The sequence below is a fragment of the Drosophila elegans genome, unplaced genomic scaffold (genome assembly GCF_018152505.1).
Source record: "Drosophila elegans isolate 14027-0461.03 unplaced genomic scaffold, ASM1815250v1 contig_183, whole genome shotgun sequence".
NCBI lineage: Eukaryota > Metazoa > Arthropoda > Insecta > Diptera > Drosophilidae > Drosophila > Drosophila elegans.
In genome coordinates, this window is record NW_024545550.1 from 7,748,406 (window position 1) to 7,772,687 (window position 24,282).

The 24,282-nt window shown below is 36.7% G+C and overlaps 3 protein-coding genes and 1 long non-coding RNA gene across 17 annotated transcripts in view; 1 reads left to right on the top strand and 3 right to left on the bottom strand.

The window, feature by feature from the left end:
* LOC108144159 (protein muscleblind) overlaps positions 1-6,419 on the bottom strand; it is a 119,530-nt gene extending 113,111 nt beyond the window's left edge. For all 14 annotated transcript variants that reach the window (XR_001774347.2, XM_017268814.2, XM_017268813.2 and 11 more), the window contains exon 1: positions 5,712-6,419. The gene's annotated coding sequence lies outside the window, so the exon portion shown is untranslated. The remainder of the gene's footprint in view (positions 1-5,711) is intronic.
* A 9,361-nt stretch (positions 6,420-15,780) lies between these two features.
* Positions 15,781-16,515, top strand: LOC108144280. Its single transcript, XM_017268968.1, has 2 exons — positions 15,781-15,913; positions 15,972-16,515. The coding sequence occupies exons 1-2, from the start codon at positions 15,881-15,883 to the stop codon at positions 16,326-16,328; spliced, it is 390 nt and encodes a 129-aa protein (XP_017124457.1). The 5' UTR covers positions 15,781-15,880; the 3' UTR covers positions 16,329-16,515.
* Positions 16,516-17,291: 776 nt separating this feature from the next.
* On the bottom strand, positions 17,292-17,965 carry LOC108144286. Its single transcript, XR_001774352.1, has 2 exons — positions 17,916-17,965; positions 17,292-17,706 (listed from the first exon to the last, which is right to left on the bottom strand). It is a non-coding gene; the product is annotated as an uncharacterized LOC108144286 (long non-coding RNA).
* A 280-nt stretch (positions 17,966-18,245) lies between these two features.
* On the bottom strand, positions 18,246-18,770 carry LOC108144284. The gene is made up of 2 exons (XM_017268972.2): positions 18,620-18,770; positions 18,246-18,564 (listed from the first exon to the last, which is right to left on the bottom strand). Exons 1-2 carry the CDS (start codon positions 18,740-18,742, stop codon positions 18,352-18,354), a joined length of 336 nt encoding a protein of 111 aa, XP_017124461.1. The 5' UTR covers positions 18,743-18,770; the 3' UTR covers positions 18,246-18,351.
* Between the last annotated feature and the right edge of the window lie 5,512 nt (positions 18,771-24,282).

Sequence of the window (24,282 nt, forward strand, 5' to 3'; positions counted from 1 at the left end):
AGCTGTTTAGTGTTTTTCTGGTTTATTTTGCATAGGTCGTTTGGTATTCTTCTGTCGCCAATCGATTACCTCGTTTATTGATTCATGCCACCCCAACCGTTCCTAAAAACTTATCCAGCCAACCAATCCCCAACACACATGCCCCACATATTACGTAGAGCCCATATATACAGACCAAATCGAGAGCGTTCTGCTGATAAGGCGGCAACTCACACAAATAGCACGCTGCAGTTCACAGTTGGCTGTGAAAGCGTATTGTATATTTTGTATTTGCCATATACTTTTAATACTCTTTTACTTTTAGATAAACGACTCATATTGTGTACGAATATATCAAGTCGAGCGCGCGCCGAGTTACAAAGTTATGACTAAAGCCATACACAAGTCGGTGCTGCGAATACCTCAGAGGTCCAAAAACAAAAGCAAAAGCAGACATTTAGCTCTCACCCTGCGGGCGACAAGTTAATGCATTTAAAGAAACATTTACGCAAGCGAAGCCGTAGCAAAACATCGGTCAGTAACCGCTCTGCAACATTATACAACGCTGCTCTAAATGCCGCAGAAAAAACGAGGGCCCACCCCAAAGGTATGACACATATATTTAACGGTGCGCTCAGAAAAAAAGTGAAAGAAATGGGTTCGACGGCTGCTATCAATAAACGAGATTAGATAAAAAGAGGGTTAAGCCTATGCACTCATACTAAAACATACATTATTTGCAAAAACAAAGGCGGGAAATGATAGTCAGAGCAAAGCTCTTTTCATATTTGTCAAATAACCTAGTCACAAAGGCAACAACTGATTAAGTTAAATTATTCAAAAATTCTACAACTTTTATGTAAATTTCAAATAATGATATTTAGCCAACTGCACCGAGCAGGAAACTTTCCCAAACTACAAAACGAACCATAACAAAAAGCCATCAAAAGATGGTACGACTTAAATGTCAGCCATAAATGGCAAGCGGTTAAACGATCGGTTCGCTTTGGCTTATGTCATTCAGGTGGGTCGAAAAAAAACACGACGGCTCTACTTTATTCTTCCGCCAAAATGTAGCTCTTTAAATGGAGTTTTGACTTGCCTAATTAATTCCCATTGTCATCCATCTGACTTGGCTAATTAATTTGGCAGTACATGACGCGTGGGCAGGAAATGTTTATTATTTCTTTGCTCTTGAAAGTTTCTTAGACTTTTGAAAACGTTTTTTGTGAAATCTCTTTCGAAAGTTGTTGCCCAGATAAAAGAAATACATTCATATACACTAAATATTGCAGTGTCTTCAGGGTGCTGTCCCTTATTTGGTGTGAGTATATAATTTGGCAGAGCTTTCGAATAGGTGCTGAAAAGATCTGCGGATCGATCTATATATGGTCCTATCGATATGACTAATGGGAAAGCGAAAGAAAACAAAGCGTGCCGAAAGCGTAAATAAACGGATTCGATAGAGAAGAGCGATCAGATTTCATAGGGAAACATTGGGATTTTACAGATCTTGAGAATATTCTTTGATTTAGAAATACGAAATTATATTTTAATAAAATATAACAGAGAAAAATATACTTTAGAAATATGTTTTACTTGTTTCTGTCTTGCTAAAAAACTGTACCCAAAATCTTGGGAAACTTTCGTTTTCATTGAAAACCTTGCCCTAGTCCCATCTCCAAGCTTCACCTGATCTCCGTCCTATTCAAAATCAAATTCAAAGCTCATTGTCACGTTTCTCTATTAACCGAATTCATATTCAAATTTTCGTTCACACAAGCAAATCAATTTCTTAGACGTAAAACGCGATCATCAGTAATTACGTCAGAGGTCGGAAAGCTATAACATATATGTGTGTATATATAGCTTTGTACACACAAAATCGAGGCGAAAGAAGAGGCCGAAAAATAAAAGCGAATGGGGGAAATCAAAAACAAAATTCATAAATGAGAGCGACGGAATCGCAGCGCTCTATCGCGCTCATATACTATTTTTTGGCATATTCATAACATTTGGCTTATCTTAAAAATACGAGAGTGCTGCCGCACTAATACCAGTTTAATTTCTCGCGATGAATAAGAGGAAGAAAAGTCCGAGCACAACTAAATGCTCAACAAATTTTCATAGGTTTATGTGCCTAATTAAATTTGCTGGCAAAACTTATTTATGTTTATTTTATTCTCTTGATGTTGATGAATAACCCCAAAATAGCTGCCCCTAAGCGATAGAAAAATATTTAAAAAATTAAAAATTCCTCAAAAATTCATGCAAAGTGAATCGAGTTAATCTTTGAACTAATTTGTGTACTCATAATCACATTGCAGACACGCCTCGACATTCAGTCGCACAGTCACTCTCTCATGCGAAAGGTTAAACAATCAATTCTGCCTTCAATTGATCTTAATTGTGCGTTGGCCCCACAGGGCCAGTCAAGGGTTAAAGATGCCGACGGTTTATTTCAGCATTATGCAAAAGCGTAAAAACTTTGTTTGTCTTCTATTGGCCACAAAAAGGAACTTATTTTTGGACTGCAGCAGCGCCGCTCCAAAAATGCTGCCAAAAAAAAGGGGAGTGGATTTTTCGGGGGGCCTTTGGTTGCACAGCTGCAGATACATCGAAAAGATACATCCAAAATGTGCGGCAGCTGTCGCTTGTTTTGGGATCTGCCTGAGATACTGCCGACGAAACACGTTCAAAATTTCTTTTTCGACGCTTCGTGTGGTTGTTGTATTTTGGCATGTGCCAAGAGAATTATGTTAGGGTGTGCCGATTGCATAATTGAGGAAGCTGCATAAAATGGCCAATGGGGTGTGAACGAAATAATGGGCAATTTGTTTTGGATACTAAAATAATCCGAGAATCTAAAAAGTGTGAGAAAAGTTATGAAAATGTACAAAAAACAAAAGTTTAAAAATCGTTTATTTTATAAAGCCCTTTGCAACTCGGCTCGCTTAGGAATTTCTATCTCCAGCTAGATTGAGTCACCCTATTCCTACGATTCTCCCAACCAGATACAACAACCACATATAGATATTTGTTTTGTGTTTTCTTCTTTCTTTTCGACTTGTTTGCTGCCTCAGTCAACGTAGCAGCTGCTCTGCGCTCATTGAAAAAGCCAAAAACAAAAACGCTGGCGAAGAAAAAGTTTTTGATATTTTTAGAAGGAGAAAAAAGACATGAGCACATGTTTCAAAATATCAAAAAAGATGAAAACTTGAAAAAACGAGAGGAAATAGTTAAACAAAACTGAGGTCTGAAAATCTTTGAAAAGGAAACGAAATGTTTATCTGAATGCAAAATAATCTGGAAAGATACAAAACAGAACCCGGAGAAAAGTGATGTTTTAGGATATAGAAATTTTAATTTTCATTTTCCAGCATGAATGGAAAAGTTTTTGCGCATGAGCAGTTTGCTTTGTAAATCACTTTAAAAATCAGTGATATTGTAGAGTCTAACGTTTACAAACAAAAACCAATTGAACATTTTAATTATCATAGACAAGATTGTGTTTGTCAACAGTTAACATTGTTTTCTATTGTTTTTCAGTTTCTTAAGGTTGTACCTTTTCGTACCTCTCGTTTGAACTCTGACACCTTTTTGAGTGCTGTCATCTCGCATCAAAACTTAAATCGCGAACCGAACAAACAAACAACTACAGCGATTTTTCCACACTTTCGACAACCCAAAGAGGGTGTTCCTATCGATATTTACGACCTATTGAGAAGAGCTTAAAGCACAAAACACTCGTACTGCAAGTCAAACACATATTTCTCCCAGCGACGTTTTTTATTCGTCTTTTTGTACTGCGGCATGACTTTTGGCGAAAAATCGAATCGATTAGTCATGCCAAAAGTCCTCAAGTTTTCATCCCAATCCCAAGCCCCTTCACCAACAAATATAAAACCGTCTTCTGCCTTTCGTGGCGTTTTTAGTTTTGGTTCGAGTTTGATATTTTGAGTGGAGAGGAGTGAAGGTGAAAAAGTGAATGACTTGTCAGAGTTTATTGAACAAATGGACAGAAATAACAATTCATTTTGGCATTTTCCAAACGATTTCTTTGACTCATATTTTAGCAGCAACACATTTTTGACACTTTTGTCGATGATGACGGCCAAACAGAAAAAAAAAGCACGAAATGTGCGGGAACTTTTGCTTTTTGTTTTCTAGTTGCCAGCGGGCAGAGCTAATTTAATTTGCATATCTCGACCGGAGGAAAACGAAACAAATCGGAAAAATTATAATAACAATCTTTTTGCAACAGAAACCGAAGCTCGGACTGAAGTAAACATAAATTTAATGGTTACGACTTGGCAAGAGGAACGGGTGTTGAGTTTGGGAGGAGAACCACATAAAAAACGTGACTTTTCGTAAAAATAAAATCTATGTATTTGCATGTACGAGTACAGTGCGTTTCAAGGCTCGTATTTCAGTTCAGAATCTTTTGGAAACCTTCAAATAAAAACGATTTTAAACAACTAACTCCGGTAATTGATTCAGTTTCGTTTAACAAAATAATCACTTAAAGACTAAGAAAAATGTCTGTTTTCTGTTCGGGTGCCTACACCCATTAAAAAACCTAAGCTTTCAAAACAATTTTGTTAAGCCATTAATTCTTTTATTGACTGTTCGCAGGCATTGTGTTTTATTGTCACGTGTGTTTCTTACAGCTGCTTAATAGTGCCGGGACGCACTGTTAAAAATCGCTTGGCTTAGATCTGTTTATTTTTTTAACGGCCTAGGCCTGGTCCGGCTCTGGAATAAAAATTGCTACATTTGCATTATATTTCAACACGATTTAGAGCTTACTGTTTTTTTAAGTTAATTAACTCCACACACAAAATAAAAAACATGTCAAGTCTTTAACGCTCTGGCACAAATAATGTGAATATGTATTTATAGTATTTTATGCCCAATAATGTGGAATAAGCATTCCGTTTTCACTCTGACAAATTTGGTTCGCAATTTGTTGAATTTTAATTATTATTTCACAGTTCATTAGTCTCAATTTCAATTTGATTTTCGGTCATTAAGCTTTTCACCGAGCCAAATGAACGAAATGTACTTTATTTGAACGGATTAAGTAAGTTTTTTAATTGAAAAGGATGATTTTATTGGATTTAAAAATTAATGTACGCAGAAAATATATTTTTATGAGACCGAGTAGTTTTATATTTTTTTTAACACTTTAAAAATGTATATTTCTTCGGCAAAGACTTGTTTTTGAACACACTTTCTATATTATTTTTTTAATAGCTTTTTTTAATATGAAAGGTGTTGAGTAATAATTTTGTATACTAATTTATTATTTCATAAAAATTTATGTTGAGCGATAAATCACTTTTTTTTTTTATTTTATATGTGAAAAAATGATTTTCAATACCCTTCCTTTTAGTTTTTTTTTAATATACAGTCATAAAACTTTTGTTGTACGCTACTACTACTTTTTTGTGAAATTTTCGGTCCAATACATTTCCCAGAGCCTCGTTTGAAAAACTTTCCCTGTAATAGTTAGTTTTTCCCGTGACATTAAACAGAATTTTCGCTTTTTCACTTAGCACCCGAAAATTCGACAACAAAAACAAACAAGACCACAAAATAAGGAAGAAGTGAAAGACGAGAAAAAAAAACTTTAACTCAAGAAGAAGGCGAAAAAAGAGAGAAAACAAAATAGCCAAAACAGAAAGAGAAGAAAGAAACAACGATTTTTTTTTGTTTTTATGTATAAACACCTTCGGTAGTCCAGCTGACTTGTTGTTGCTGTAGTTGCTCTTGTAGTTGTTGCTGGCAAAGTTGAAGTTGTTGAAATTGTTGTTGGGCTGCTGTATTTTTTTGTATTTGTATTTGTTTATTGTTTTACTTTTGCGCCGATGGAAAATGTATTTTTAACCTTTTTTTTCTTGCTTGTCGATACGCTGGTGTGTGTGTAACTAAACACGCGCGATGTTGCAGTTGTTATTGCTCTTGTTGTTTGCACCACGATGTGACGTCATTAAGATGCCGGCAAAAAACAATGGATTTTGCGATTTTTCCGGACAATTTCCCTGTGGCGCTTGCACTATTTTGCTTGAATTTTCTTTCACGACTTTCGACAACTTCTTTTTTTTCTCCTTTTCTTTTATCTGTCACACACAGAAACACACACAGGGGCACTTGACAACACACACTCACACACACGTGCACTCGCGTTGTTGTTTTTTTTTTTTTTGTATTTTTTTTGACAAATATCTCCACGCCTCTAGAGTTGTTGCCAAATTTGCAGAAAAATTATTTATGCCTTCTCTGCGTTTGCGGTGACTGGACAGAAATTGCAGCGTTTGTTTTTTAGCCAAGAGCTTATTTTCTTCAGTTTTCCATGGAAGGCTCTGCAACGAACGAACGCGAAGCCAAAAAACACAACTTTCCGCTAACACAACCGCTTCCGTCGAAAATTTTTTTGATTTTGAGGCTTAAGTATTTGTGGCAGTGGATATTAGTCGCACTGGCACCCCAATTCGGCGAGAGCGCTCTCTGGGCTCTCTTAGCGCTGGCAGAGTGAATAGCTAAGAGCGCGCGGCGAAACTCGAGTGAAAAGTAGCAGAGAGTGTGCGAGATGTGGAGTGGAATCGCTTACAGTGTGCAAGAAATGGAGTGGAAATGCTAACAGTGTGCAAGAAACAGAGTGGAATTGGTAATAGTGTGCAAGAAATGGAGTCAAAGCTGGAGGACGGTATTTCTAGACAGAAAGAGAGTGCTAAAGGCGCATTTTCCTTACGCTCTCCGCTCTCACTGTTTCTTCTTCAAACTCTCTTGCATTTAAGAGAGAACGTCTTAAACGAGCGTTTCGTTCATTTGAGAATTCCAATTGGAGTGACTCTGAGGGGTTTTCCTTTTCTATGGGCAGAGGGAGAGAGGGGCTGTTAGGGGGTTGTCGAGTTCAATAAAGCCGAGTTGACAATCAACTAAAAGGTTAACTGGCCAAAAGCAGACATATAGACAGACTATAGCTTTTTGGCGTAGGTTGCGGACTGTGAAACCGCCTGGCAACTTAACTCTAGTTTATTTTGCATTTCGGTGACTAAGTTTACTAAAACAACCAGACATAGGTGCTTTCCAACACTTCATCAGGCACAAAAACTCACTTGGTTATAAGCTATATTTTCCAGCCTTATTAAAAACATTGTTAAACATTGTTAATACTTTTTGTTTATACAGCATAGAGCAATAACAAAAATAGATGATAACATTGCATGTCTTATATAATTGCTTTACTATTAATTATTTAAAAGTCTATATTAAATTAGTTGGCTTTTATTTTATTTATTAATTTTTATATTTAATTTTTCACAAAGAGTAAAGATGTCAATACATTAACTAAAAATTAATGATTTCATAACTGATTACTTTGGAATTATTTACATTTTTGTTTTTATAACATTTCAATTTAGAGAAGTCAGCTGGACTGCCTACAAAATAAGTTAATTTCTTTTTAGCGTTTTCATCTATTATTTTAATAGTCACAGCTAAAATTGTTTTTACATAATTATTTATTTTATTTTGGTTTCTTTATATTTCTATTACTTATCTATATTTCGTAAATGACAAACTCACTCAGATGTGATAAAAAAAAGCCAAAAAGTTCAAACAAAAAATAAAGTTTTAAATACATGCAAATTAATTGCATCAATTTGTTCTTTTTAATTGACTGGCACATGTTAATTTTAAAATTGTATTCTTTGTTACCTTAAAACTAAGTGTTTTATTAATTAAACAAGTTTGTATTGTTCTTAACGATTTTGTTTTGCCCATTATTTCCTCATATTATATTTATATTCTTATCTTTATTTTCCATAACCCACAGACATATTTAGTTTTCAAAAATAAAATGTTTTAGCTTTATTGAAAACGTATTTCTGTTGATTTATGGTTTCACCATGGTTTTAATGTGCATCGATCAACACCTATGTACTTTATACCCATCTTGGTTTTTGTATTTTGACAATAAATTTCACATTCTCTCATAAAACGCAATCTTGTGGCAGCCGTTTTCATTTCCATTTGTGCCTGAGGACAGACAGAAATAAGTGAACTTAGTGAATTGGAACTTTGCTCGCTCTGTCAAAGTCACCTTCAAAATGCGTTCGATATGTTCTAAATCATTTACGCAAATGCATCCCATCCATAACGGAATGGTGTGGTGTGGTATGGTATAGTATGGTATAGTATGGCCATATATCCGAATGCAGCCCAATGGGGCCAGAAATAGAAAATAGAAAATTGTAATGCACACACTAACACAAGCAGAAGCAGAAGCATAAGCAGAAGCAGAACTCTTGACATTTCTATGTCATAAATTTGTTTCGTTCTTTGGATTTTTTGGCAGCGAAAGAATTGGTTGGCACACCCCCCACATGGCAATTAAAATATGGGAATTAAAGGCGTAGACTTTTTAGTACTGTGTAGGTTAAGCGGACATAAAAAGTGAATGTAAGCGATTGCAAGAACGGGAAATGAAGTCGAAGGAGAACCGGGCATGTGAAAGCCATATACTAATAAAAGGTAAGGGAAAGAGAGAGCAACCCGATCAGATCGAGAAACGCCCCCGCAATGATTTCAGCTCCACTATGCCATACTATACTATAATGGATTTATTATTAGAAGTCCCTCGGTGTTTGTGTGAGCGCACTATTTTTAAACGATTTCAAATTGGAGTTTTCGTGAGTGACCCGCTGGAGCAACAAAAACAAAACGATCGCTAATGGAGCTCGGGGGCAAGTGAAAGGTTTTTTCGGTCTGCAAATTATGCATAATGAATTACAGCCTTACAATGGCCAAATTGAGGAGTGGTGGACATGGATAAAACAAATAATGAGATATGTTTGCTAATAATGGAGATAGACAAGATTTGTGGCCATACAAATTGGAATGTGCCAAAACACGGACAAAATATGTAGTATCATGAAGTCAAATACCATTAATGACTGGCATATAACTGTTAAACATACATAAACATACTTGCATACGCTTTCATAGCATTTTTTTATGGACTTCAACATCTTAACCAACCCTTCCTTATAGCTAGAGTAAGTTATTAAATATTGGTTCGGCAAATCATAATCAAAACGAAAAATGTACAATTCCATCACCATAGATCTGCGTATTTATAGAAGATGTTATCGGCAAGTGACATCTCTTTCTCGGTACCCAAAACGCCCACCGCAGCATCTTGAAAACATCATTAACAACACATTTATCGGCTCTGCTCTCTCCGCTGCAGCAGCCTCTAAAATGTGGGCAGCTTGCGGCTGCTGTGGACTCACATACAGATACGGATACAACTACGACTGCGAGTGCGAGTGCGACTACAAATTCAGATTCAGATACAAAGGCAAAGGCGACCCGAAAGATACTATGCTCGTAGTGGTGGAGCGAAACCGGTTCCGGGCAAAATCAAAAGTTGCGCAGACGTCGCCGACTCAGCTGCTCCGCTGACCAAGCCAAAGTTTTGGGACTCGGGGATCGGAGATCGGGATTGGGTTTGGGTTTGGAATTGGAATTGGAAGCTGCGCGGGCAGAGCGGACTTGAAGTACTAAAATACACAAAAGCAAAGTTTTCGAGATCGCTGCACGGAAAGAAACTTTAAGGGATTTTTACCAATGCACAGAAATAGTAGTTTAGTTAATGAGTATTATATATTTCGGACTGCCTACCCAAAAAATTACTATATAGTCACACATAACATTAATTAACAGTATTTTTTGAAAAAACAGAGTCCTTCTAAACAGTTAATTGATTAACAAAGAGCTTTCTTGGCTTACCGAGTTGCCCTCTTGAGCGATTTTTGTTTATGATGCCATACAAATATATAAAATATAATATAATAATAATATATAATAAATATTAAAATATATAATATTATGTACAATTCAAATATAAAATGAAGACATAATTCTTAATGATATTCCAAACTAAATACTTTCAAAGATCTTTGTCAATTTGTAAACTGTATTTTAAACCTTTTTTTTTTTAAGTCAAATTTTTTGCCGCAGTGTGGATGCTGTGAGGTCACTTGGTACTGGCCGCCTGTTTCTCTAAGTGCTCCGCTCAGTGTGTGAAGTAGTGTAGGTAAATCAGTTTGGGGAGCCGGCGTTCGAAACGGGTTTACTTCTCGTTTGTGCTACACCTTTTGCGCCTGTTCCTTGTTCCGATCCGATTCAATACGATCCCCATTCGAGAACGTGTTCCAAGGCTTTTTCCACCGGGGTGTGTACTCGTAGTGCAACCAGTAGGCAGTAACCAGTAGCCAGTAGCAGAGTGAAAACCGAAAACCGAAAACCAAAAAAGGGAGCGGAAAAGGAGGTCGGCACTGCCAAATGAAAAGATTGCGGCCAAACAAAAGGCCTTTTTTGAGGATCTAAGAATCTGAATCATAAGGAGCAGGGATTGGCCTAAAATCGAAACTGAAGAAAGAGATAGCAAGAGTGCTTGCACACCAAGTCCCACCCTAATCTAATTAGAAATAACGGGAAGAACAAGACGATCATTTCTGCGCACGCGATTGAAACGAAACGCTAGAGACCGGCTAATGCATATAAATTGGCATAAATAAAGCAAAAGTCACGTCCAAAAACCAAAAGCCAAACCAGTTTCGAAAATAGAGTAATACAGAGAATAAATTCCAGATCAGATCATCGGCAATGACGTAGTTTTGCCGACTTCTTATTTCTCCCATTATTGCAACCTGAGTCAGCCTCTCACTTTGCCATATATCACATATCGCATCTCTTAAGCAACTCCCGAAGAGCGGGATCGAGCAAATATACATATGTGCGTGGGTGCCGCTGAAAGTGACTCACTTGGAATTCCCTCTTTTCCCCACACGGGGAGTTACCGAGTTTTTTTTGTTGTATTTATTGGTATCGGGGTTGCTCTTGAGTGACACCGAGTGTTCGAGATTGAGTGGATCTATCTGAATACATTTTATTTTGGTTGAGCGCCAGATTGTCTCGAAAAAAGTGTTCCCACTTTAACGTTGGATGCTGCAATGGAAATTCTGGGTGTTGTTGGCAGCTACCAACAATTCATTTAGTTTCGAAATATTAATGAAAGATTTTTAGATATACAGTTTATAAGCGTAAACTTAAAAAATTTATATTATTGAAAAACTTTAAAAATTTTGTAAAAGACCTTTTAATTTCTTTGCGTTTTAATTTATTGAGTACTTAGGATTTTTTTTGTTTTAACCTCAGAAGACCTTGTCTAAGCGAAACAAACCAATACAAATTAAAAATCACTTCAATATCTTTTTTATTATTGGTATTCTTTATTTTTAATTTGAAATTCAAGAATTTACTACCTTTTTTTTACTTATTCTGTTTATTTATGTTCTTTATGTTGAAATGGATACTATAATTTTTGTTTACATTAATATATTTTTATGGTATTACTTTCGTGTAATTTTTTTCTCAAGCTCAATTACAAGAATACCTAAATATTTTTAAAACATAAAGAAAGATATATAAATATAACCCTTTTAGAGCGTGCCTAATAAAAAAACATATAAAATTAATTATTGCCTTCCAAGAAAACATATTAACTTTGATATATATATGCAAAAATATTCTTACCCCTTTCATTTTTTTTTATTTTTATATTTAACATTTATTTATTAAAGAAATTTAAGATAATAGCAAAAGAGTCGAGCTGCAAGTTGTTTGCTATTATCTTTAATTTCCCCTCTGTCCTTACACTTTCCATTCAACTTCGTTCCTATCGCTGCCTGCATTCGAATTCAAATTAAGCAAATTACCGAAAATTTCGTTTGTTTGGCCCAACCCCCATTTTCCTCGCCCCAAATCGTGTTCTTCTTCTTCGCTTAATTACTTACAACTAACTGCAGGGTGAAAAGTTTGCACAATCCGCCCCCTTTTTGCCCGTCCGCGCTACTTGCATTGCAATTGAAACCAAAGTTACAATCGCATATCAAGCCCTAAGACAAAAGGCAAACATGCTTGGGTGGATTTCCCCGAAAGGCGGCGGTGGGTGGCCTTTGGGGGGCGTGGCAGCCAGACTGCATAGTCGAAGAAATTACGCTGATTGAACACTAATTTATTTGTTTGTTTGTTTTAACATTTTCGGAGGGGGTTGGGGCGAAAAGCGCGAGTGGAAAAGTGGATAAAAAGTTTTCCCTTGGCAAGGTGCAAAATGCTTGCATGTGTGTGTTTGTGTGTGTGTGTGTGCGAGGGGGTGGGGTGGGGTGGGAAAATGGGTGTATTTTTCGGGTGGTGGCCTTAGCTTAGCCTCTTGTGTCTGCCGATGTTAGCATCTTTTGGCTTTTTGTTGCAATTTGTAAGTGAGGTTCTTTGTCTTCCACTGCCGCTTTTTCGCTTAATTGGCTGTAATTGAAATCGGTCGAGAAGGAGGCACCAAGGGGTTAAAGGAGGTGGAAAGAGCCAGTGGAATACAATAAGAGTTTGGTATAATCACGAAAATCGATTTCTTATTTATAAGGAGCTAGTAACTTTTAAAGATTTGATATATATTTTAAAATAACTATACCACTTAGTCCAGGTACTTAAAAAAAATTTTTTGTTCAATTGGCCAAATATTACTTTATAGTAAAAAAATATGTGTTTATTGAACAGTATCCTTAAAACTTAAAACAAACTTTTAAAAAATTCATGCTTTAAATTTCGAAAACATTTGCTACGTTTTTTAACACAGCATATTATACAAATTAAAGTGACGTGTTTGAAATTCTAATATTTATCTAATAGTCTGATCTGTTTGTAATAGAAGTATATGCCTTAAGTTTTAAGGTCTTACCATTTTTGTTTCCTACCAATTAGACTGAGGTATTTGGAATTTCCTAGCTTAATCAACATAAAGCCACATGCTATTTTCAAATCGAGTTCGATTTCGCTGCTCACTCACACTGGCACATATCGAGGCATTCTTTTTGTTTGCGGTCAAGCCTTGTTTTCCCCGAAAATTCTGATATATTCACGTTTTGGCTTTTTGGCCACAGTTTTGACCGTGTGTGTGTGCTCTAGCTTTGTTTTTTGTTTTCTTTCCAGTTTCAGTTTTCCCTGTTGCCAGTCTGATGTGGCGACCTTTTAGCGAACGTTTTCGCCATTTGCAGTTTTTCGCCTGTGGCAGCTAGAATGTCGCTTTTCCCCTTTTCCCCGTTTTCCAGTTTCCCATTTTTTTTGGGGCAGGGAAAATACATGTGTGTGTGTGTGTGTGGCTTCCTGCGATCTCTGTTTGTGTTTTCCGAGTACTTGGTTATGGTAATCGAATTTCAAATTATTGCCATGAGCTATATCCGAAAAGGGGGTGGGGAAGGGTAAGCGGGGAGGAAGCGGGGAAAAACCCCAGAATATGTCGCTCGCTTTTTTTTTTGATTCCTTCCTTTTTGATTTTCCTATGCCAAAAGTTGTTTTTATCGCTTTTCCCTTTGTTGTTCTTGTTGTTGCGCAAGATGAATCCGTTCGTTTTTCCAGTTTTTCTTCAATGTTTTTTTTTTTTTTTGTGTTTATGTTTTGGCTAGTTGCTGTTGATGTTTTGCACCCCGCCTGCCTTTCTGTCTGTGTGGGTGTGTGTTTTCTGAGGTTTTTCCTGTTTTTCCGTCCTCGTTCTGCTGTTATTGTTGTTTACATCCTGTTTTTGGCGCGCTTTGAATATTTTGCGGTGCATGTTTTGTCATGCAATAATTTAATTGTCGGATTTGGCAGCTTAAAAGCAGCCAGCCGCCCCCGATATTTGCCCCCACCACACAAATGTGGGGGCGTGGCAGGTGTGGGACGATTGTTTGTTTGTTTGTTTGCTTGTCCATCCGTCTGACACTTTGTCCTTTATTTATGTTTGGATTTGGCTTGCTGATGTTGTTTGGGCTTTTGTGTTTTGTTTTCTTTTGACAAATTGCTTAAATTTGTTTGCTCAAGAGTGTTTTTTGTGTTGCGTTGAATTTACATAAATCATTTTAGTTACTTTAGTATGAAGGTGAGTTCACTTTAGTATTGCGTAGGTTTTTATGGGTATTGCACTGTGAAATTCGAATAGACTATCAAGTGGTTAATCGTTAAAGGCCCTTAAATAAAAAATGTTTAAAACTATCCTTTAATATAAAATAGTTTATTGCGAATAATTCTATAATTTAGAAAACTATTTTTTTTTTTTTAAACAAAAAATTTTTTTTAAAAACTGTTTGTTTTTATATTTGTTTACCATAGTCTCAATATGTTTGTAGCTTGTACGCGTAGCTCCGTAGCGTTAAGCCTAGTTGGATTTTTTTTAGGCAGTTCATTAAAATTTTTAAGAGCGTTATATTTTTATATTTAACTATAAATCGACTATCAATAACTATTATAAAATTTGGAATTACCAGTGTAGAAATTTAATTTAACCTGATTCTAATGACTTCTTAAATTGAAAGCACTAAAGGACTGTTTCCTTATTATAAATATATATAATCTTCTCCCTATTGTCATTATCTGTGTCAGTTGACAGTGCTAGCACAGTGGCATTATAATTAATAATCAACAGCAGCTTAAAGATTTTAATTAAAATCAACGAGAGACTCCAAAAGTTCAAGTTGCAGCTTCCCATTTGCCGCTCTTTCTTTTCCTTTTCTTATCTTTGCTTATATTGTTAACTGGGGGAAATTGTGACCCCCTTACCGGGTAGGCCACCCCGCAACCACTTGGGTAGCCACCCCCCTCACTACCCGATCGACCTGCGTTGATTTCTTTTAATTTAGCCGCAATGACCTGCATCGAAATGCTTTTGTGTGCATGTGTTGGCTTTCCTGGATGTCCTGCATCTTGAATCCTCTACACAGGATGTAGTATACTCCGCCCCAACTTCAGCTCCAATTTTAGCTGCAATTCGTTTCCTTGGCAACTTAGCCAAGTTTCAGTTTCAGTTGCAATTACTTGGCGCACCTGAAGTGGACAACAAAAGCAACAACCACAGCAGAAGCGATGGTATAGAGGGGTCAAAGGTTAGTTTGTTTGTTTGTATTTGCTGCTGTTGTTGCGGTGACGTTGCTGATTCCATCCGTTTTTTTCCCATTTTTCTTACCAGGATTCACCATTTTCTGCAGTATTTTTTTTTTGCTATCGCTTTTCTGTTGACTTTGCGCTTTCTATTTACGCTCCGCTGTTGTTTGTTGAATTCCAACTGCAATTATGTGAATTTTCACCGTGCACAGCATAAAACATTTTGCCCAGCACTCCGGCTTTCAAGCAGTTGGCCTGCAGCCTTCTGTTTGGCAGCTCCGGGGGCAGCAGGTTCAGTTCAGTTCAGCTCAGTTCTGTTCTGTTCTGGCCAAGCTCAAAGTCAAACAACGCCGAGAAAGTAAACTGAGCTTGAAAGTCAATAAGCGGGGAGCAGGGGGCACAGTTCCACCTGAGTTTTCAAGCAGCTCAGCCGGAAAGTGTTGAAAAGCATTTAAAGCTTACTATTTTGTTATATTTTCTCTCCCTTGATTTGGTCAACTGTTTTGAAAAGTTGGGAATGAATTCTAGTATCCCAAAGGCTGACTTTTAAAAGTTGAAAAGTGCTTAGGCCAAATCTAAAATCAATCCATTAAATATACAACATTTTTGTTATTAAAAAAGTTTATCACCAGTTTGTAAATTATTTTTGAAATTAATTAATAAGTAACAATATTGTTAGAGACTAATAAATAAAGAGAGAAAATGCTTTAAATTACTCAAATCAAAAACTAGCAAATAATTTGTTAATCTATTTATAACTAACAAATTTTGTTCAGTTTTCTTGCTTTTTAGAGCAAGCAGGCTTTGAAATTCCTCATTCACTGTCACTTCTTTAATTTCTATTGGATATCTTTGTAGTAAAAATTAAATTTCCTAGACTTTGTTTTTTCTAAAATTCCCAGTTTGTGTAAGGTATAAGTAAATGAATATGCCAAAACGTAAAAACAAAACTCAGGTATGATATCAATGTGTTTTTTAACCTTATACCTCTTTTAATCTTTTTATTTTCACAGATTCTAAAAGAAATGTTGGTTGGAAGTGCTGCTTCTCGAAAGCCGACAGAAAGTAGGGAAATTCCTGGGGTAAAACGACAATCGTCGAAGGTACCAGTGGCGTCCAAAAGGAAAAGACTACCCTGCGCTTTAAAGCCCAGTGTTCTTCGCCGGATTTGCCACTTCCCACCAGAAAAGTGTTTGGCTAATACGGAGGCGATGGTTATGTATGTCAACCCGAACTTCGTCAATTGCGACAGTCAAATCGTTTCCCATGAGGCAGATTGTCCGAAAGTTACGAGTTCCCCCAAGTCCAAGCCAAAAATGCGACAGAGTCCAGCCGCAAAGCAGAGATCCCTAACTAAAAAAAGGACTTAACAGGACTCTTTCCTTTACTTTTCTTGGTTATCATTTATAAAAAGCTGAACATTTTACGAGTCCATGTCCCAGGATTAACGATCAATTCTTAACCTTTGTCGATCTCATCTAAGTCCTGTGAAAAGGCTTGTATTTTGTATACACTTGTAAATAAATGAGTAAATAAAGCTTTCTGGAAAAATGGAAAGCCAGATTTTAATCTTGAAATTTTTAGAATGCATCTTCCCTTCGAAATGGTGAAAGATGTTGTCACATAGCCTTAAGAAGACCCACCGAATTGAGAAACCCTTGCTAGTTATTTGCTCCGCATGTGTTGTCCTTTCCCCATTTTCTTAGTCCTTCAGTGGAGCTTCCCTGGCATTCCGTTGGTGTCACGTAGACTTTTCGTTTGCTTTGAGTTTTCAGTTACACGATTTTTGAAAGGAACGAGGAGGAGAAGCAGCTAAGCAATCACCAAATAAAAAGCCATTGGACAGTTGCTGAGCTCAGTTTCAATTTTCACTTAAAACAAAGTTGGCAAACGAAGGGAAAACGGAGGTGCAGAAGGACAAAAACTGGCTGAACTGCATCTCACATCCAAATCCTCATCCACATCCTCATCTAAAGAATCCGAGGGTCGCTCGGGCGTTAACAAAGCGCGCGAGCCCGCCTGCCAAATTGTTTTTGCTGCCACACAGGGAAAAAAGCAACTAATTCTAAAACTACTTTCACGGTATATATCAAGCTAAAAAAAATTATTCACTTGTTTATGTTAAAATGATAATAGTTTGTTTCTCTAGTTTGAAGAATATGTACGAATCTTTACGAATCTAGCTCTAAACTAAGTTCATTTTAGCTTAAACACATATTTTTGAAAACTATAATCTTGAAAAATAATGTTTTTAATTGGTCTGAAGTTTTTAGTCGCATAAAATTCTCAAATAATCTATAAATCTATACAATTTTAAATTGAAACGCTTGTGATTTGTTGAGTGGCCTGTAGATATTTTATTATTGTTGCTTGTTTTTCGCAGTGAATCTGTTGTTGGGTTTTGTAATCAGAGCAAAGTAGACGCAGACACATGACGGAACTTCCTTCCCCTTCCCCCTTTGGCTTACGTGATTTCAGGCTGCCAAATCACGGATCGGGTTGAGAGAAAATCGTAGAGCGAAGGAAAAAATCACGAGAAAATAGGGAAAAGCGAACAAAAAAAATTATGCTGTTGGGTAGCCAAATATTTCTATGTGCTGCCATGATGAACCAGAAGCGGCAAAGGAAAAACAAAACCATAGCCAGATTTACAGAGCTCAGGGGGGCAAGAAAAAGTTTGTGTGGCTCACGTGACATTTGTTTTGGCAAGTGTCCTTTCCCTCATTGTCGTCAAATCAGCGAACGTACCTGAAATGAAAAATTAAAGGGGGGCTTTTAGTTTTTAGTTTCCTAAGTTTAAGAAAAGGTTTCCAGTTTTAAAGAAACCTTATATTCAACCAAGAAAACTATTATTTAAATACCCATACTAAGTTGTTAAAAATTTGACTTCTTTACACATAAGAAGTAACCAATCCTTCAAAACATCCTATTTTATAAAATAGCTCATTTTATATTACCTGTTGCTGGACACTTTATAAACGTGTTGATTTGATTGACTTTACCATTCCTGGCTTATATATGTTTTAACTAAAATCCGTAACACAACCGTTGCCAATGCATTGTTTTCACTAATTTACTGTTTTGTTTTTGTTTTTATTTTGCATTATTGTTATGATATTATAATTTGTGATTGGTAATATTATAAGAATTTAGGCTACAAAATTTCATAAAAATTATGGCTAAACTAATTTTATTAAATTTTATATATAACTTTTTTTTATAATTGTTCTTATATATAAGACTAATAAAATGTATTTTTAAGCCAACACCCAAAAAAAAGCCGAAAATTTAGCTTTAAAAAGTGAGTCTTGAAAATAAACTACAAAAATTATCAAAGTAAGAGTAATGTTTCATAAATTCAAGCCACTTAAGTTCTATTTTTTCCTTTTCGTATCAAGGATGAGACTTGTCCCTTCCGTATCCGGCATTGTAGGACCACCAACCACCTTCGTATGGAGTTGTGGGCTTGGTCATAGGTGGTTTCTTTGTAGTCCGCGGTTTCTTCGTCGAAGAGTCCAACCATTTTTTTATAACACCGGACTCTTGCTTCTTATCGTATCGCTTACGCATACATTTTTTAAACTTGTGGTGCATGTAGTACCCATGCTAAAAAACGCACTTATTAGATTCTGATCTATTTATTTTTGGAAACCGATCTCACCGGACAATCCTGGCGTGAACGTGCCAAGCTTGGCAGGCAGGTATTCATCGCGATTACCCAGATGAATCCTGCGGAACAGGGAGGCAGTTCTGCTGGAAGGTTCGTACTTTCTAAAGAGGACATTCCTCTATGACTGATGAAACCAACTATTGGAATTTTGTTCTGGTTTTTAGGGGAAAATACATTTTGACACACTTTAATACGAATGCAAAGCCACATTAGCATTATTTTTTTTAACCCGATCCGATTACTTTAAGATTTTGAACTCTATTTTAAAATATTTAAAAAAAATTTGAATTGATTTTTGAGACTTTTGTTTTTTTCGTTATGGCTTCAACATATCTTGAGGTTTCGTAATCGCTTTCATATTTTTTTTTAAACCCTAATTCTGATTAAATACCCAAAACTTTTCACATAAAGACGTATTTTGGCCATAACATGGTAAATAATGAAGCAAATAGGGAATGCCATGCATTCGCAACCGTTAAGCATTTAAGCCTAAACTTTTTTATTTTCGACAGTTTTTTGCAAAAAATCTTTTTCATCAGATCATCATCATCCTTTATAAAAAGGCAAAATCCACAAAAAATTTTATTGTGAGTTTAGTAAGGTTTAACATTCCTTTTTTGTTTAATGAGTGCTCTTGCCATATCCGAAATACTGTTTATTTTTGTCAAAAGCTTGAGAACAAAATTAAATTAAGTTCTGAATGAACCGAAAAGAAATAAGGATTGTTTGGTAAATTTTGTTTTAAAGCTACCTCTATAGTTCAGTGTGCAATGCAGATTTGTAGATATGTACATAAAACAGATGCAGATACAAGCTGCCATTAGACCTTCTCTTGGGTCTGCGTTTAAAGTGTTCGCACCTTTCCCACTCCTTTTCGCACTTGAACACACGTTAATGGTCCTGAGCCAGGATGCGTGTGTACAGAGGTGGCAAGGGCAGGGGGCAAGGGGCAGGGACAAGGGAAGGGGGAGGGGCAGGGTGAATTTCCCTGGTTAAGTTTGGTTAGCTGATTGTGCTGCCATTCCATCATTGCCTCTGCCGCATCCCGGGTTCCGCTTTTAATGAGTGAAATGAAGTAGGATACTTGAATGAGCCAGTTGACTGCACGTCGAGGGTTGCCCAAAAAGTTCTGATAACAAGATTGATAAGTTCAGGTATGCAGTGGATAAAGCACTTCACGAGGCAAATCCGAAATAATCTATTTATTCACTGAATAAAATATTAAATAACATTTTAATGTACATACATAATACAATATAAAACAACTTAGAAGTGTTTACTAACTAATTAAAAAAAAAATATAAGTGTCAGCATTATATGCTCAGTGAATATTGATGTATTAATATGATTAAAAAATATATCACAATTACTAATTAACAATGTTCTTGGCAAAATCTTAACTATTTTACCGCACCCCTTGATGCGCCATTTAGCGCTTGCCATTTGTCACTGCTATGCGATTGTCGGCCGTTCCTCGTGGCGTATGCGCAATTTTAGTCAAGCGGCTGGGGATATCAACACCAGAGATCATGAAAAGCATTAAGCTTGAGTAAGTTTAGATCCTATCACTGCACAAAAAGAAATGTAGTCAACTTTAGTTTATTGATCAAATAAAATAATTATAAATAAGTTAATAATTTGTCAGATCTTTAAATAATTAACTTTCTCTGCGTGCAAATAAGTTGCCAAATAATTGAGAAGCGGCCAAGCCATGGCAATATTCAATGCCAAAGTGGGTGATAAGTTGGTAAAACTTTGTCCTACACAAAAAAACGAACGAAAAAGAAATGTTCCAGGTGGTAAATGTCAAAGCAGTGGATCCTGGCAGCTGAAGGACAGCAGTGCCGTCCCGTTTGCCCATTTGTTTGTTTGTTTGCCTCCCTGTTTGTTTGTGCCATTGTCGTTTGTGAGCTGTCACACGGCGCAGAGTGCACTAAAAGTGTCGCCTTACGGCAACTGACTTGGAAAGATAATCGCGGGGGAGGGGTGCGGTGATGAGTGGGCGGTGCAACTTTTGATAAAGGTTTATCTGTGCTGCCGGTGCAGCTTACCTTTTTGGCCGGGCAACAGTTTCAGCTGACTGGCTAAGTTGGCTTCAAGTTGCCACCGACTTGACTGACTTGACTTTCATCATCATCATCATTGTGATCTGCTTCCCAACTTGAGCTTGCAAAAGGGAGGCGAACAAAAAAATACGTATCTCGGCATCTTGATGTCGCGACAACTTTCCTTTTTTCGCCCCTTTTTTCACCCGATGGCTGGCTGGCTGCTCTTCATGTTTAGCATTTAATTATTTGAAAAATGCGCAATGGCGTTTCGTGTTACCGAGGAAGCGAAGCCGAAGCCGGAAGGAAATCGGATTGGATCGGTTGTGGGCAGTGGAGTCAGTAAGCCAACAAAAATGGCGATGAATTTAGGAAGACGCAGCTGTGGAGTCGAAATTAATTAGAAATTATATACTTAAAAGCAAAGAACGAAAAAGAAGCCGTGAAAAATTGTTAACTCGAGCATTTTTTATTTATTCTACTTTAATTTCCATACTTATGGAAAACTCACGAATAGCCCACATGAAAAAGGTGTAAAAAAATTTAATAAAGGTTAAATAAAATTGAAATTTGTAAGTCGTGGGCTAACCTTCCCAAAACAAGCCACTTACAAAAACTAAAAAATCTATAGCTAAAGAGCCCCGCAGCTTAAATATGTTGCAACATGTTGCAGCTACAGTCGCATTGTTTGGCGTTTAAGTGGAAAAGTGGGAAATATATTGAAACACAGATCGGACGAAGGAGACGGACGGGCAGACAACATCATCTGACAGTTTGGCTAACATTAAAAGCGGCAAAATGTTGCGGCGCTGCCTGCCAAATGACATGATTTCTCAGTTCTGATTCGGTTGCCACTCTGCACTCTCTCCTGTCCGCATTTCTACATCTTCGCCTTTCCACATCTTCGCATTTCCACGTCTCCACATCCCCACATCAACTTCAACTGAAGAACTGAGCAAAACTTTTGCTTATCTGCGTCAGAGCCACAAAACCGAATCCCGACTCCAGCCAACCACGTCGCCACCCCTTTTTCCACCTCTCTGCACTGAGGAAAATTAGTGCATTACATCCTTTGATACCTTAAACCTATTTGTACGATCTTATTTTTATTTATTATAGATAATAATATAATAATATAGAATTATTGAAGGCTTAGATAAATGAGAAATTAATAAAATAAGTTTATTAATAAATCCTTTATTAATTAAAATAATTTGTTAGTGTGTTTATTTATTTTAAGACTTGTTTAGAAGGGTGCACTGTTCTGTTGTGGGATGCATTTTTAAAATAATATTATTTATTTGTATTAATTGTTTTGTTCAATTAATCATACTAGATTCATGAAATTAACTATTAAATATATATTAATATATTTAAGCTTACAAAAAGAAAAAATGTTTTTTTAACACTTTCTATATTCAAAGTTTCAGTCTAGGCTTTTATCTCACTGTGTTAATTCAATTGATAATACTAGATTCATGAAATAACTTATATCATATTCTTACTTAACAAGATTTAGAATAAATATTTTATATATATTTAATATAAATATGTTTTATATATTCGCATGGAACTTTCTGGCAGTGTATCTTTGCAACTACTGCAACGTCTTGAGGCAGATTTTAGCTTTTGTTGCTGCTGCTGCTGCCTTTTTTTTTCTGGTTTTTCCATGGGTGCATCAGTTTGTCTGGTCCTTGGATGGCTGGTTCTTCGCCTTGGTCTTGGTCCTGTTATTTCTACACATGCTCGCCTAGGACTCGCTCTTTGTTGCTACTTCGCTACTTGCTACTTGCTACTTGGATACTTGGCTACTGCCGCCGCCTTTGCTGCTGTTTGTGCGTGTTTCATTTTATTTGTTGGCACAAAATTGGGTTTTAGTGGATTTTGTGGCAAATGATTTTTGCTGGCTGCCGTTACGCTTGCATAAACTTTAATTTAATTTTTGCACAACGCAAAGAGCACAGAAGTTCCCTGAGCAGCTGAACAAAAAAAAAACAAAACAGACCCAAAAAAAAACAAAAATAAGAGAATGTAAGTAAAATGCCGAAAGAAACGTGTTTAATATACGGGAATCATATGAGAGTCTTTCTTTGGCTAAATCAATTAAAATTTGGTTTCAGAAGGGTTTTATCTTCCTTATTATCAACATTCCACCAACTTAAAGAATTATTATCAGAATAAAAGGTAGAAGATAATCGGCCATTAAACAACAAAAATAAATATTAAACTTTTTGAATGAATGTTAAGTACCTTCTATGTTATATACATTTTAATTGCCAACATTTTCAATTTTCAATGTTTATTCAACACAATTTACATCTAATTAGCCATGAACTTTGTTTACCGAATTCCGAAACTCACAGGTTCATGGATTTAATCCCCTGACCGATTAATACCAAGCTGTACAAATAAAAACTTTCAGATATCTCAACACTTGACTTTATCCGTAAAGTTTGCCTTCAAGTTTCGCCACTTCTCAGTTGATTTCGTTTCCCAATCGCTTTCAATCAACATGCGTATATTGAATTGAATATTTTGCGAGAAAGCCACAGGACACACTTCCATCAATTCGAATGTGTCTGCCAACATCTGTCTACAGATTCGCATATATGGTATGGTGGTGGCCACAGCCATACAAAATGGAAAGAAGTTTTTTAAGAAATGCACAAAAGTGCAATTGAGTTGAAAGACGTGCCAAAGGGCGTGCACAAGCTTGAAAAGCCATAAAAATGGCAGCTAAACGTTGGTGCTGGTGGATGGAGGTGGCAGATGCCCCGCTCAGGTGAAAAATTATAGCGTAAAATTCATATTTGATGACTTTTTGATTGCCAAACCGAAAACTGTTGCCCCGCCCTCAGTCCAACCCAACCCAACCCAACTCAACCCAAGCCAACTCAACTCAACTCAATCCTTACCAAACCGCAATCCCAACCTCAGATTGTGCCTTCAGCTCCGGATTCACACAGCCACATAATGCAGGGAAAAGTGCTTTCAATGGCGTCATTGTCAAGCGTTCTTGCCGCCATCGTCGCAATCATCATCATCATCGTTATCATCGCACATATATCCACCTGCACCTGAACTGCACTCTATATATATGCCCTCAGTGCTCAGAACCCAGTGTTCTGTACCCTGTGTAGTGGCTGATCCAAAGCAATGCCAAAGCTTTGGGATTAAGCTGCAGCTGGCTTTGAACTGGATAGATGGATGGATGGATGGATGGATGGATGGATAGATGGACGAATGGTTGGTTGGCTGGCAGCTGGGTGCCCCGGATTTTCCTTTTCATTTTTCCATATTTCGTGTCGTTTGTCGTCCTCGAGACCTGCTGATGATGACGATGTGCTCGAGTTTAGATTGTAGGCTTGGGGAGAATCTTTCAATGGCATCAGGAATGCGGTTCCAACTCTCAAGATGAATTTCGGCGGTACAAGGACTCGATTAATGGACCTCGGCTTGATGGTCATTTAAAATGCACTTTTAACTGAAGTTATCTAGCTATCAAGTTTGTGTAAATTGGATAGAGTTCAAACCATTTAGTGTTGAATCGCTTATAGTTTTTGTGTTATATTATTTAACGATTTTTAGATTATGAATTCCAAGCTAACC

What these genes read in the sequence shown, in the direction of transcription:
- LOC108144280 (XM_017268968.1), top strand. Translation starts at nt 15,881, where the DNA reads ATGAATATGCCAAAACGTAAAAACAAAACTCAG. An exon ending in AACGTAAAAACAAAACTCAG is followed by an intron (nt 15,914 to 15,971) that starts GTATGATATCAA and finishes TTATTTTCACAG; the next exon opens with ATTCTAAAAGAAATGTTGGT.
- LOC108144284 (XM_017268972.2), bottom strand. Translation starts at nt 18,742, where the DNA reads ATGTCCTCTTTAGAAAGTACGAACCTTCCAGCAGAACTGCCTCCCTGT. An exon ending in GTTCACGCCAGGATTGTCCG is followed by an intron (nt 18,565 to 18,619) that starts GTGAGATCGGTT and finishes TGCGTTTTTTAG; the next exon opens with CATGGGTACTACATGCACCA.